The sequence below is a fragment of the Trichechus manatus genome, unplaced genomic scaffold (genome assembly GCF_000243295.1).
Source record: "Trichechus manatus latirostris isolate Lorelei unplaced genomic scaffold, TriManLat1.0 scaffold00009, whole genome shotgun sequence".
Lineage (NCBI taxonomy): Eukaryota > Metazoa > Chordata > Mammalia > Sirenia > Trichechidae > Trichechus > Trichechus manatus.
This window is the reverse complement of record NW_004443945.1, coordinates 5,486,172-5,500,820: the sequence shown is the minus strand read 5'-3', so window position 1 is coordinate 5,500,820 and position 14,649 is coordinate 5,486,172. Positions and strand designations below refer to the sequence as shown.

General features: G+C 38.2%; 1 protein-coding gene across 1 annotated transcript in view; it reads left to right on the top strand.

Annotated features, from left to right (window-relative positions):
- Window positions 1–14,649, top strand: part of HDGFL3 (HDGF like 3) — a 71,859-nt gene that overhangs the window by 36,442 nt on the left and 20,768 nt on the right. The window contains exon 2 of the mRNA XM_004370680.2: window positions 10,445–10,521. Coding sequence (XP_004370737.1) covers window positions 10,445–10,521 — 77 coding nt within the window. The remainder of the gene's footprint in view (window positions 1–10,444; window positions 10,522–14,649) is intronic.

Below are 14,649 nucleotides of genomic sequence, written 5' to 3'. Positions count from 1 at the left end.
GACAGAAGTGAGCAGTGAGACAGGGGGACCTCATACCATCAAGAAAGCAGTGCCGGGAGCAGAGAGCATCCTTTGGACCGGGGTCCCTGCGCCGAGAAGTTCCTAGTCTGGGGGAACACTGATGAGAAGGCTGAGAGAGAGAAAGCCTTCCCCTGGAGCTGACACCTTGAATTTGGACTTTTAGCCTACTTTAACTGTGAGGAAATAAACTTCTCTTCGTTAAAACCATCCACTTGTGGTATTTCTGTTATAGCAGCACTAGATGACTAAGATGCGGATGCTTTGTCTCGTGTTGGGAGCTCCATGAAGTTGCCTTCGTGTACTCCCTGTCCAGGGTTGTTGCTGCTGACTGTGTTCCAAGATGGCAGCGTTGTGCCGTGTTAGTTGATAGGGGACCCCCAACTCCATATCTCTCCTCATTCTCTGTTTTCTTTCAGTTCTTCTTCCATTCGGTATTTGATCTAGTTCCTTATCCCTTCGTTTGATGTTTAGGGGTCCAGGATTGATGTCTGTATCTGTTTTACTTAGTTTTTCAGGTCTTTGCTGCAGAGGGACGGCTATCTAGGGTGCCATGTTGGCTCCTCATGCTCTTATTTCTGTAGGATAGATTGATTCCCAGAAGTGGGATTGTTCGGCCATGCGGTGTATTTTAAGTTCTATAACATATACAACCATGTCAACTTCTTAAACGTTTATAGAAGTTTACGTACCTATTACTCATTTATGCAGGTGCCTATTTCCTTATGCCCACTATTAGGCACATTTCTAGCTTAAGAAAATAATTCATTAAAGCACGAAAGTAGTCCTAGGTGGGAAGTGGGAGAATTTTCTGGTAATCTTAGAATAGGAAAAGTGTTTTAAAAGCCAGATACAAACTCATAGTCACAAAGAAAAAGATTAATAGCCTTTACCAAATAAAAGTTAACAATTAAAAAAAAAAAAAAAAGCCAACTCAAACATTTAACACAGGAAAAGAAAAAAACCCACCCCATCATTCTTAACCCAGGTGGGTAGAAGCAGGACCTATAAGAACAGGGTCCAAGACAGAGCTTCCACTTGAACCTCTGCATGGCTCCTGCCCTGAGGCATGAACTACCTTCAAAGCTTGGTAACCCTGACCTGTGTAGCGTCCAAAGCCTGCTGAGTGCCAGCTTCCTGGGGGCAGCATCCGGCACCTGCTGGGTGCCAGCCTCCGGAGCAGTGTCAGGAACCTTCTGGGTGCCAGTCTCTGGGAAAACACCCAGAGCCTGCCGGGTGCTTGCATCCAGAGCAGTGTCTGGAGCCTGCTAGGTGCCGGCCTCCCAGGTTGCCTCTGGAGCCTGCTGGGTGCCTGCCTCCAGGACAGGATCCTTCTCTGAACTTTGTACCCTGGTGCTGGTGGTGATAGTCTGCCAAGTTTATGATCAACTTGGCTATGTCCTTCTGGTAATAAGACCAGACAAATATCAAAATCTTGGCTTCGCCTTTGGGGTCCAACCAACTCATGCAGAGAATGGTCTGTGATACACTTGCAATGTGGGATGTGCTCTCCGCCCAGACCAAAGATTGCTTCCACCAGCCATGCTTCAAGGTAAACTCTATACAGTATATAATATGGTGTTCGCACAGCGGTCAAATCACATAATGTCCTGTTTCACAGAACATATCGTGGACATTAAGCGCAACGCATGACTGTATATGTTTGTGTGTTAGTGTGTTGTATGCGTGTGTGTATGTACTTTTATAGGTTGATAAGAAAAGACCAACAACCCAGTGGAAAATGGGCATTTTGTGTTGTCTTAGTTTGTTAGCCACAAGTGGGTGGCTTTAAAGAGCAGAAATTTATTGTCTCACAGTTTTGGAGGCTAGGAGTCCAAATAAGAGCCTCACCTGTAGGGTAGGCTCATTTCTTGTTGGTAGCCCTGGGCATTCGTTGGCATTCCTTGGCTTTTGTAGACAGTTCCTCACATGGCCTTTTCGCCATATGTATGTCTCCCCATGTCAGTTTTCCCTTTTTATAAGACACCACTCAGAAGGGATTAGGTTTAGGACCCACCCTACTTAGATATAACCTTATTAACATAACAAAAGAACCCCCCCTATTTCCAAACAGGGTCATATTTACAGATACAGGGGTTAGGAGTTCAACATAACATTTTTGTTTTTGAGAATATGCATAGCAAAACATAACACCAGTTCAACAATTTCTGCTTGTACAATTTAGTGACATTGATTACATACTTCAAGTTGTACAACCATTCTCACCCTCCATTTCTGAATTGTTCCTCCCCCATTAACATAAACTCACTGACCCCTAAGTTTCCTGTCTCATGTTTTGAGTTGGTGTTGTCAATTTGATCCCATATAGGTAGTTTTTAAAAGAACACAGTGCTCAAGGTAGACATTCTTTACTAATTAAGCTAAACTATTGTTTGGTTTAAAGAAGACTTCAGGAGATATTCTTAGTTTAAGATTTAAAGATTATCTCAGGGCAATAGTTTTGGGGGCTCATCTAGCCTCACTGACTCCAAAAAGTCTAGATTCCATGAAAATTTGAAATCCTGTTCTGCATTTTCCCCTTTTGATCAAGATTCTTTTACAGAGTCTTTGATCAAAATGTTCAGTAATGGTAGCCAGGTACTATCCATTTCTTCTCGTCTTACAGCAAAGGAGGCCATTGTTCATGGAGGCAATTAGCCACACATTCTGTTCACTCCTCCTATTCCTGACTTTTCTTCTTTCTGTGTTGCTCCAGGCAAATAGAAACCAATTGATGTACTTTCGGTAGCTGCTTGCAAGCTTTTAAGACTCCAGTCCCTACACAACAAACTAGCAGGTAGAACAGAAACACTGAACACATTTTTAGGCCAATTAACTGGCATGTCCCATGAAATCATGGCCGTAAACCTCCAAACCAAAAAACTAGACCATATGAGATGTTTGGCTGTGCATAGGCAGCTCAGCAGCTGCTATTTTTTTGTTGTTGTTGTAAATATGTCACACATTTACCAGGTCAACTTTTTACAACTTATTGACATCAATTACATTAATTGGCTGTGCAACCCTTACCCTTAATCACTGAGACTTGTCCATCACTGTAAACCAGAACTGAGTGCTCCATAAGCAATAAACCCCTTTTCCCCCATCCTTGGTAACCACTAATAAACTTTGGTCTTTATACATTTGCCTGTTCTTGTCTTTTTCTGTAAATGATGTCATACAATATTTGTCCTTCTGTGATTGACTTTATTTCACTCAACATAATGTCTTTAAGCTCTATCCATGTTGTAGCATGTATCAAGACTTCATTTCTTTGTGCCTGAGTAGTAGTAAATAAGGGAATAGAGAATGATAGGGGAAGGGGTGCTATTTTAAGTTGGGTTATAAGGAAAGTCTCTGATGAGATGGTATTTGAGTGGAAATTTGAATGAAGTAAGGAAGTGGGGCCATGAGCATTTCTGAGACAAGAGAATTTGCCTGGGGAGGAAACTTGGTGTCCTTGCCTAACCCTTTTGCCCTTAGGACTCTTCGCCCTCCACTCTCTGGAATTCTAAAATGAACGAAACCACTAAGCTACCACACATTTGAGATTGAGCCACCAAGTGGAACACCTTGCTGCTATATCCTGATTTAGATTCCCTAATGTTGGTTCCTGTCTGAGCCAGATCAGTTTCCCCATTAATACTCTAAACTCATCAGTATCAAAAGCGTTATCAGAGAAGATTTGATCACTTGATTAAGATAGGAGCTAAGATATCTGAGAATAATGAATTAGTAAAAATGACAATGTAATGTTTTAAATAAATATAAAAGAGCATGATCTGTTTTTTTTTTAAAAAGAATTTAGCTCTTTCAGAAGCAAGGAGCGTTTGTTTTTTGTTTAAAAAAAAATGTAAACACATAACGAAGTCAGCACAGCGCCCAGGAAGTTATTCTAATGGATGTGGTGTCCTTGCTATCTAGGCAGATTATTCAGAGGGTGAGGAATAACCACATCTTGTTAAGAGCAGACTGAATACTCCAAGACTAATTTGCTATTTTAACAGAGAAAACCAAATTCTAGTTGTACACTAATAAATATTTGACATTAATGGATTCACATGCTTTCCCTTTTTAATCTTATGAATAAATCCATCAAAACTGAGCCAGCTTTTGATAACAGCAACTCGAAGGACTGGAGCCTTAGGGGGCAGTGAGTTTATGTTAATGGGGGAGGAACAACTCAGAAAAGGAGGGTGAGAATGGTTGCACAACTCAAAGAATGTAATCAGTGTCACTGAATTATTGTACATGTAGAAACTGTTTAATGTATGTTTTGTTGTATATATTCTCAACAAAAAATAAATGAATTTAAAAAAAACTGAGCCACCTTTGGCAAAATTTTAATATTTCATTGCATATTTTCAGACTATTATTTGCAGTTATTATAGTTCAAGGCAAATAAATTTCCCTTTCTACAAACCTTCTACAGCTTTCAATATGTATCCAGATTTTGTCCTTCATTATGTTATTTCTCATTTTGGAACAACCCAGACACTTTTCTTTAGGACAAGACTAATCTTTTCCTGTTAAACAAAAACGCATCCTTGCCTACACAATTGTACTTCTGTGGCACTATTGGTCTTATTTGGTCTCAGTCTCTGTATTTTAACTTAGCCGAAGTAAATAATTTACTTCACAGAGTTAGATAATTAAGAAATTTGTGTCACATAAGGTGTTTTTAACAGGCCAGCAAAGCTCATCGGCACACATAATCCACATATCCCTCTTATACCTTCTTAAAGTGAAATGTTTATTAATGTGACTCAAAGGTATAGTTCTCACAGTCTAGTAGGCTAGAAGTCCAAATTCAGGGCGGCAGCTCCAAGGGAAGGCTTTCTCTCTCTGTCGGCTCTGGGTGAAGGTCATTGTCATCAGTCTTCCCCTGGACCGGGAGTTTCTCTGTGCAGGAACCCCAGGTACAAAGGATGCACTCTGCTCCTGGTGCTGATATCTTGGTGGTAGGAGGTCCCGCTGTCTCTCTGTTTGCTTCTTTCTTTTGTATCTCAAAAGAGATTGGCTCAAGACACAGTCCAATCTTGTAGATTGAGTCCTGCCTCGTTAACATAACTGCCGCCTATCCCACCTAATTAACATCACAGAGGTAGGATTTACAGCACACAGGAAAATCACATCAGATGACAAAATGGTAGACAGTCACACAATACTGGGAGTCATAGCCTAGCCAAATTGATACACATATTTTGGGAGAACACAATCCAATCCATGACAGCCACTATATAACATATACAAACTAATATCTATATTTATCTATAAACTACCCTTGGTGACCACTGTTTCAGTATTTTGTCTTCCTTAGAAATTATTTAAGTGTGTAAAGATTATCCATTAACTCAATTTAATAGTAGTCCAAGATCTTAAAGGATATTAGAAATTATGTTTAAGCTAACATACCACAGAACATAAGTACTGTTTATATAGTGTTTTTCAGAATTATAGTTCAAGTTTACATTTTCCTTAATCTTTAATATTATATGTAAAATAGTACTAGCTTATCTGACCAGTAGACCAGTATAAGAAGTCTAACTTCAGATGCAATTAGTGTCTTCATAAGAAAACAAACCCAAATCTTGTTTTTTTTTAAATAAAACATCTGCTTATATTATACTCCACACAGATTAAATCCAGGAAAAGACAAATAGCTGTTTTAAACCAAAGTTATGAAACCAGTCTGGTTTGTTCAAGGATTTGCTTTGATTACATGAATTTAGATTTTTACATAAAAATGCTTGTGAACTAGCAGTTACTGTGAAAAGATTTTTTTTTCTTAAAAGTCTACCACACTTAAGGTATTAGAAATCCAGTTTTTTTACTTCCTGAAGATTCATATGTTCCCTTATATTACAATTTTGTAAGTCTTACTAGTGTCTATAAATCAATGAAAACAGAGCTCCTTTATTTTAAAACATATATTGAATTTGTTAATGCTTTTTTCCAGAGGTAGGAAAATGCTTCAATCATACAGGCGCAATAAAGGCTTTCCTCAAGTACAGGCACACAGAGAGCATAAGCTTCAGGTCTACAACTTCAGCCACAGGTCAAAAAACACAATACACTCACGCACTAATCTTGATCTCAAAGGACTTTTTTCTTTTTCAGTTAAAGCAAGGCATTTTTTTCTACAAACAACATTAACAAAAAAACTAGCAGATTCGTTGCCATGTCATACCCAACAGAGACTAGATCCCCATCATCCTGTTATTAGGAATAGTTTACTGGCACTGCACAAACCAGAACCCAGTCATAGCCAAGAACCAGAAACAAAAGTAAACATACAAAGTCAGGAAAACAAAAACAGTAGAGAAATAGAAATTCAATGAAGGTAAAGCTCTGTTGTCTCTTGGTATTCACTCTAGGAGGCAAAAAAAAAAAAAAGCCTAAGCAATGTTGCACACTTGAATTGGCTCAGGAACATGTATCCGCTTGAACATTTGGTGTACCTCCAAAACTCTCAAAGTATAATTTTCAAACAGTTAAACATAAGACTCATATAAAGTGAGTGCATGTCAGAAGATTATTTAACTCATTAATGAGAGAACCAGTATGATGATAAGGCTGGTTGCTATTTTTGACAATATTTACTGTAGGGGGATTGATACTCACATACTCAAAGGGGCCAAGCAAATAATATAAATAGGGAAAGCAGCCATTTACAGCATAACAGAGATTGGTGGGGACTGTGGCAAACTTGAGAGTACGGTACATACCGTGTCTAAAGTGGGCAACGGTTGATCATCTTCAGCTAATTGTTGCCATGTGGGAATACAAACCTATTGTTGCCAGATTTCCCTATTTTAATATTTTCTTCACAGAAGACATTAATCTGAATTTTAATGTGAATCTTGCAGTTTTTTAATGTTGGCTACTAATTCAGCTTTTTAAAAACACTGTATGAGGCAAACAAAAATTTTCAGACCAGAAATGGCACAAGGGCCACAGTCTGCAACATCTGCAGTAGATAGCAACGATACAACGTTATAACAGGCGAAGAGTTTGACCAAAAGTCTTGTGTTTTTATTTGAAAGAAGTTTTAAAAATATTTTTTAAAATTCCTTGTTTTCTCATAAGAGTGAAAAGTACATGATGTCATGGTTTTTTTATCAACTAGCAATTCAGTGCCTACCACATACCTAACCATTTTATATTCTATTTTTGTTCGTTCAGAATAACTCATTTTAAGTTGTTTTTGTGGAGTAGTATTGAATGTAGCACAATTAAGGTTTTCACAGAAGTTGTATAAGTAGGTAATGGGGGAAAGCCTGGAAACAAGAAAATATTTTGAAAGGCTGCTCTAATGGCCTTGTCAAAAGACCATGAGAACTTGATTTAGTGGGAATGGTGATCAATTTGAAAGACATTTCAGGGGCTAAATTGGCAGTGCTTGGTGTTCGACTGAAATGTGGGGCTTGAGGAAATAATCAAGAAATTAAGGTTTTTTTCTTGGTAGCGGAATGGATGATCGTGCCAACGATAAACATAGGGAACTGTCTTGAGTTACGTAGTGCTGCTATAATAGAAATACCACAAGTGGATGGCTTTAACAAAGAGAAATTTATTAACTCATATTTTAGGAGGCTAGAAGTCCGAGTTCAGGGTGCCAGCTGCAGGGGAAGGCTTTCTCTGTCAGCTCTGGGAGAAGGTCCTTGTCATCAGTCTTCCCTGGTCAAGGAGCTTCTCAGCATAGGGACCCTGGGTACAAAGGACATGCTATGCTCCTGGTGCTTCTTTCTTGGTGGTAGGAGGTCCCCCTGTCTCTCTGCTTGCTTCTCTTTTATATCTCAAAAGAGATTGGCTTAAGACACAACCTGATCTTGTAGATTGAGTCCTGCCTCATTAACATAACTGCCGCTAATCCCATCTCATTAACATCGTAGAGGTAAGATTTACAACACATAGGAAAATCACAGCAGATGACAAAATGGTGGACAGTCACACAATACTGAGAATCATGGCCTAGCCAAGTTGACAGATATTTTGGGGGGATGCAGGTCAATCCATGACAGGAACAAAAACAAATTCAGAGGAAATTAGTTCATTTTCAGACAAGCCATGGAATTTTAGGACTTGAAGGAAATTTAGAAGTTACCTAGTACAACTGTTTTAGATGTGGATGTCAAGGCCCTAAGAGATTAAAGGTGTAATCTTTGATATCACAATTTAAATTGGAGCCAAGACTTAAATACAAGTTCCTAGACTCAAAGCCCATCTTTTCTCAGTACTCCAAAGCTGCTTTAGTTTAGAGGAGATAAATTTGTAATGGTACAGTAATCCTCAGGCTGTTGCCATTTGTTAAATTCAAAAGGCCTGCAGACTTCAAAAGACAGAATTACCAGACCCTTTTCCATGCACTGTAAGTCAACATTTTTCATCAAATTTGGGGAAATTTTGGCCATTATCTACCATATTTTCTGCCTCGTTCTCACTCTGTTCTCCTTCTAGGCCTCCTATTACATATATGTTAGATTGTTTGATATTGTCCCACAAGTCTTGAGGCTCTATTTATATTTTATCAATCTTTTTACTCTCTGTTCTTCAAATTGGGTAATTCTTATCTTCGTTGATTAATTCTTCTGTCCCCAACCTGCTGTTAATCTCACTCAGTGAATTTTTCGTTTCAGTTATTATACATTTTAGTTCTAAACTTTGCATTTGGTTCTTTTTTTTTTTGTTGAAGTAAAATATACATAACATAAAACTTACCACTTAGGCCATTTTTAAGTGTACAATTCAGTAGCATTGAGTATATTTACAGTGTTGTGTAACCATCACTACTATTTCCAGAACTTTTTCATCATCCCAAACAGAAACTCTGTACCCATTAAGCAATAACTCTCCGTTCCCTTTACACCCTAGTACTTTGTAACCTCTGATCAACTATCTGTGTCTATGAATTTGCCTATTCTAGATACCTCATGTAATTGGAATCATACAATATTTGTCTTTTTGTGTCTGGCTTATTTCACTTAGCATAATGGTTTCAAGGTTCATCCATGTTGTAGCATGTATTAGAACTTCATTCCTTTATATTCCTGAGTAATATTCCATTTTATATATATACCACATTTTGTTTTTCCATTTATCTGTTGGTGGACACTTGGATTGTCTCTACCTTTTGACTGTTGTAAATAATGCTACGGTGAACATTGGTGTACAACCATCTGTTGGAGTCTCTGTTTTCTATTCTTTTGTGTATGTTGGAATTGCTAGGTCATACAGTAATTTTGTGTTTAACTTTTTGAGGAACCACCAAACTGTTTTCCACAGTGACTGTACTGTTTTACATTCCTGTCATCATTGTACAAGGGTTCCAGTTTTTCCACATCCTCTCCAACACTTGCCGTGTTCTGTTTGTTTGTTTGATAATAGCCATACTACTGGGTGTGAAGTGGTTTTCATTTGCATTTTTCAGATGACTAATGATGTTGAGTATCTCTTGTGTGCTTGCGGGCCATTTGTCTTCTTTGGAGAAATGTCTATTCAAGTACTTGACCCATTTTTTTTTTTTTAATTTTTTTTTTTATTGTGCTTTAAGTGGAAGTTTACATTTCAAGTTAGTTTCTCATACAAAAATTTATACACACATTGTTATGTGACGCTAGTTGCTCACCCGATAATGTGACAGCACCCTCTTCCTTTCCACCCCAGATTTCCCATGTCCATTCAGCCAGCTCCTGTCCCTTCTGCTTTCTCATCTCGCCTCTGGACAGGAGGCCATTTAGTCTCATGTATCTACTTGAGCCAAGAAGCACTCTCTTCATGAGTATCATTTTATGCCTTACATTGACCCATTTTTTAAATTGGGTTTATGTATGGCCTTTACCATGTTGAGTAAGTTCCATCATATTCCTAGTTTTATGAGTGTTTTTTATCATGAAAGGGCATTAGATTTTGTCAAGTGCTTTTCCTGCAGCTGATGTTCTTTGTGAGGTTTTTTTTTTTTCACTTCATTCTATTAATGTGATGTAGTGCATTGATTGATTTTTTTTGTATTAAACCAACCTTGCATTCCCAGAGTCTTTGAAATACATATATAACTAGCTGTTACCAAAAAAATATGCATCGTTTTGTTTATCTTTTCATGTTACTCTTGAATTATTTCACTAGGACTGATTTCCAAGAGTAATTGATTCTGTTGAGTCAAAGGAAATATGAGTGGTTTGGGCTCTTGATTTTATATTGCCATAACAGTTATAATCAATTTACAGTGTTACTGTCCATGTGGTGTGCCAAATATGAACTTTAGAATCATTTTATAGGATTCGAGAAAACAAAATTTAAGATTTTGATTAGAATAATTTTATTTTGAAATTAGCAGCAAATTATCAGAACAGTGTTTATATTGTGTTATGCTAGCTATTTTCTATGACTTAACTGAATATATAATAACTAAGTTTATTTTTAATAGATTGATGAACTCCCAGAAGGAGCTGTGAAGCCTCCAGCAAACAAATACCCTATCTTCTTTTTTGGCACCCATGAAACGTAAGTCAACAAAACTTAAAGTTTCAACAACTCTAGTTTGACTCTGCTAGACTACCTTGTTTATGGAAGATCTATAACGTTTTATGTGTTGTTAAAATAGTATAATTATATAAAATTAGCAAGCTTGATAATGCATTTTTCTTAATGTAAAGATTTTCATCATAGAAATCTTCGTGACTGAAAGCAAATTTTTTCATTTGAATGCCATTTTTGTTCTGCATAAATGTTGGGTATTACCCAGAAATCTCCTTTTAGGATACTTTCAAGCCCTAGGATGGTTTCTTTACCACTCCCAGTAACTTCTTTTGTAGCTCTTGTGTATTTCCCTTCTAGAGAAGTTTCTTCTATTCGCATTTCATAGAACAAGTTTTGTTCTCTCAGGTTCTTTCTACTTGCTGAACCCTGAAGCAAACAATACCACATTTTTAAGATTTTCTAACTGTTTTGGTTAGGGTACAGGCTAAAATTATTATAATGAGGGAACCTGAAAATACAGTGTCTCAAATAATACAGGAATTTCTTTCTTTCTTTTGAAACAATTCAGAGGTAGACAGGTAGATCAGGGTGGGTAAACTGTTCTGCCTTAGGGACCCAGGTTTCTCTGTCTTATCGTCCCACCATTCCCTGGGTATCGCCCTTGTCTGCTTATTAAAAAACTGATTCAGCAGCATATATGTCCATCTTCCAGCCAGAGGGAAGGGAAAAAGAGAAGAAAGAGGTGATGGGCAAACAACTTCTTTTTAAGGAGATGACAAGTAAGTTGCATACATCACCTCCATTTGTATTCGAGTGGCAGGAACCTGGTCATGTGACCGTACCTAGCTGTAAGGGAATCTGAGAAACATAACAGCCTCTAGCCTGGCAGCTATGTAGCCTACTTAAAAACATTGGGAGGAGTAACCGTTGATAAAGGGAAGAAGAATGGATAATGGGGGACAGTTGGCAATCTCTGACCCTCTAAGAATGTATATGGTTATTTACAGTAGGGAAAACAGATGGAATAGAAATTGCAAATGTGGGGAGAAGCTAAAAACTATCATAAAATCTTTTAAGTTTCCAAATTCAGGGTCATCCCTTCTGTTCATTTTAATGTTAGTAGAGTTAAGTGTGAACTCTTTCTTGGCCTCTGTCGCTTTGACATTTTCCTTATTCTTGTCTTGAAAGAGAGCTAGCCAGGAGAGGGTCCTCCAGACAGATTTCTTTTTGTTTTGATGTGAGAAATAGATGTTGCATTCAAGTAATTAATTTTTGTTTTTTTTTAATCTAATAGATACTGTGAATTATGCAACTAATCACATTAATCAAATTTTCCTCCTTAGAGAGGTTTCTAGAAAGCTTACAATGAAATGGTTTACTTATAATAAATGTACTTTTGTAATACATATTTTTGTATTTGTCTCATTCCTGTCTCCGTTTTATGTTTATACCATTGTTTTTCTTTTTCTTTAGGACCTATTTCCAAGTGACCTGGTTGTATTTCTGGGACAAGGCGGGGTTTAATAAATAACATTATCACATTTCTACTACAAACGCCAAAATCCACCATTTACCACATTATGTGGTTTCTTTCATTCATTTAGTAAACCTTTATTTTCTAGGCATCCTGCAAGACACTGGAAATAAAAAGGTGCCCTTAAAGAGCGTGCCACTGGTGTGTTGCTGGTGAATATAACAGAATTATTCCACTGAACAGTGTGAAGCATCTCACAGAGCTGTTTCTTATAACATCTTTAATACAAGTCAGTCACATCATTCCAGGGCTTAACTCAGTAAAAGCAATTCTACCAAGTACCAATAAAATATCATCTATATGAGCTTTTTGCTGGTTTTACCATCCAGGTATAGATTTTTCAGTATCTGGAGAAGAATGAAGAAACATCAAACAGCCTGCCATTTAATAATTATTTCAGGTGAACTGTTACTAGTTATTGGGTGTCCTTAAACCTTAGATTATATGCCCTGGCTAGTCCCTGATGTTCAACCCCTCTGTGAAGGCAAAGATCTTTGTTGCTTACTCCCATATACACACTATCTAGCAGAGTGCCTGGCTCCTGTGAGGTGCTTAAAAAATACCTGTTGAATGAATGGAAATTAATTAAATAATAGGAAGCACAAACACAAAGGTATGTGAAAGGTGAAGAACTTAACAAGAGACTATATTAGCTCTAGGGCAAGTCAGCCAAAGGAGTACTCCCATGTAGGGCCAGGGTTTGTTACCGCAATAGCGCAGATTAGAGCCGCCTGCCGCAATAGCCAATTCTGAGATGGGTGAGGTGAGCAGCAAGATGTTTATTATATATCGATACATAGGAGACAGAGGGGAATAGATTCCTCCAAAAAACCCGTCTTCCCCGCTGGAGATCGGCTGAAGTCTTTTATAGGGACAGGATTATGGATCTTTTGTGGTAGTTTCTCTTTAAGGTAATGATGTCTTAGATGAGTTAACCTTCTACTGGTATTTTTAGAGGTTATCTGGTGACATCTTTGGGGATTATCTGGCGACATCCTGCTTTTTCTTGTCACAAGATGGATGCTTTGTTTGGTTTTCATTCTTAGATCATTATCACTTGTTTTCTACCCTCCAGGGAGGAACATTGGTTAATCTTAAACCTTTTTGTAGAGACTAGAACGGGAGGGAAAAATCACGAGACAGTGCGGCGGTGAGCAATGAGGAGTAAATAATAGTGAACTGGGCCTATGCAGCCTCTTCCATATTCTCCTCAAAATATGACTTTGACTCTGTTCTGATGCCCAGACAGATGAGTAATTGAAGCCCCAAATTCTGCACCATATAACTACCCCAGCAGTTCTAGTCTGGGCAATTTTCAAGGCAGTCTTGGCCGGAAAAAAAAAATATCTTTAGCGTATGTAACTTTGAACAATTTTATTTCTGACCTACCCTGTAAGAGTTGTAAAACATGCAGCAAAGTAACTGAGAATCAATTTGATGTGTGGAATTATCTATAATCAAAAAAAACCAGTTGTCTATCAGAAGTAAGGGCATATTTTAGAATAGTTCATTCATGGTCCCTCTTTCTGGCAGCAGCTAACATGGCCAGTTGTCAATTAAAGCAATTCCTGGGGAATGATAGTAAAAGCCTACCATTTATTCATAAGAGAATGCTTTCTGTTCTCTGTAGCAGGAGGACATGCATCTCATGTATCCAGAAATTATATTAATGAATAAGATAAAAATAAGGACTGAAATGATTCTTTCATCAAAAAATAATAACTATTAACCCTTACTCTTGTGGCATCATTAAAGTAAGGCTGTGATTAGCATCCCCAGCTGGTGGTCTGTGTGAACCTCAGGCAGCCTAGCCCACAATCAATTCCTATACATAGAGTCAGAGGATGGGGAAAGGTCAAAAGCCAGAGGCTAATATTCATGACAGATTATTTATTTATTTTATTGTTGTAGTTTAAATGAAGTTTACATTTAAACGTAGTCTCCCATACAAAAATTTATACATACATTGTTATGTGACCCTAATTGCTCTCCCCATACTGTGACAGCACAGTCCCCCTTTCCACCCCTGATTCCCGAAGTGCATTCAACCAGCTCCTAACCCTCTCTGCCTTCCCATCTCACCTCCAGACAGAAGCTGCCCAGTTAGTCTCTTGTATCTACTTGAGCTAAGAGACACACTCTTCACGAGTATCACTTTATGTCCCACAGTCCAGTCCAATCCTTGTCTGAAGAGCTGGGCTCGGAAATTGTTTTAGTTCTGGGCTGATAGAGAATGGGGCCATGCTTTCCGGGGTTCCTCCAGTCTCAGTCAGACCATTAAGTCTGGTCTTCTTACCAGAATTTGAGTTCTGCACCACACCTTTCTCCTGCTTCATCCAGGACTCTCTGTTGTGTTCCCTGTCAGGGCAGTCATTGGTGGTAGCCCGGCACCATCTACTTCTGGTCTCAGACTGATGAAGTTTCTGGTTTATGTGGCCCTTTCTGTCTCTTGGGTTACTACTTTCCTTGTGTCTTTGGTGTTCTTCATTCTTCTTTACTCCAGGTGGTTGAGACCAATTGATGCATCTTAGATGGCCACCTGCAAGCTTGTAAGACCCCAGATGCCACTCACCAAAGTAAGATGCAGAACATTTTCTTAATAAGCTTTGTTATGCCAA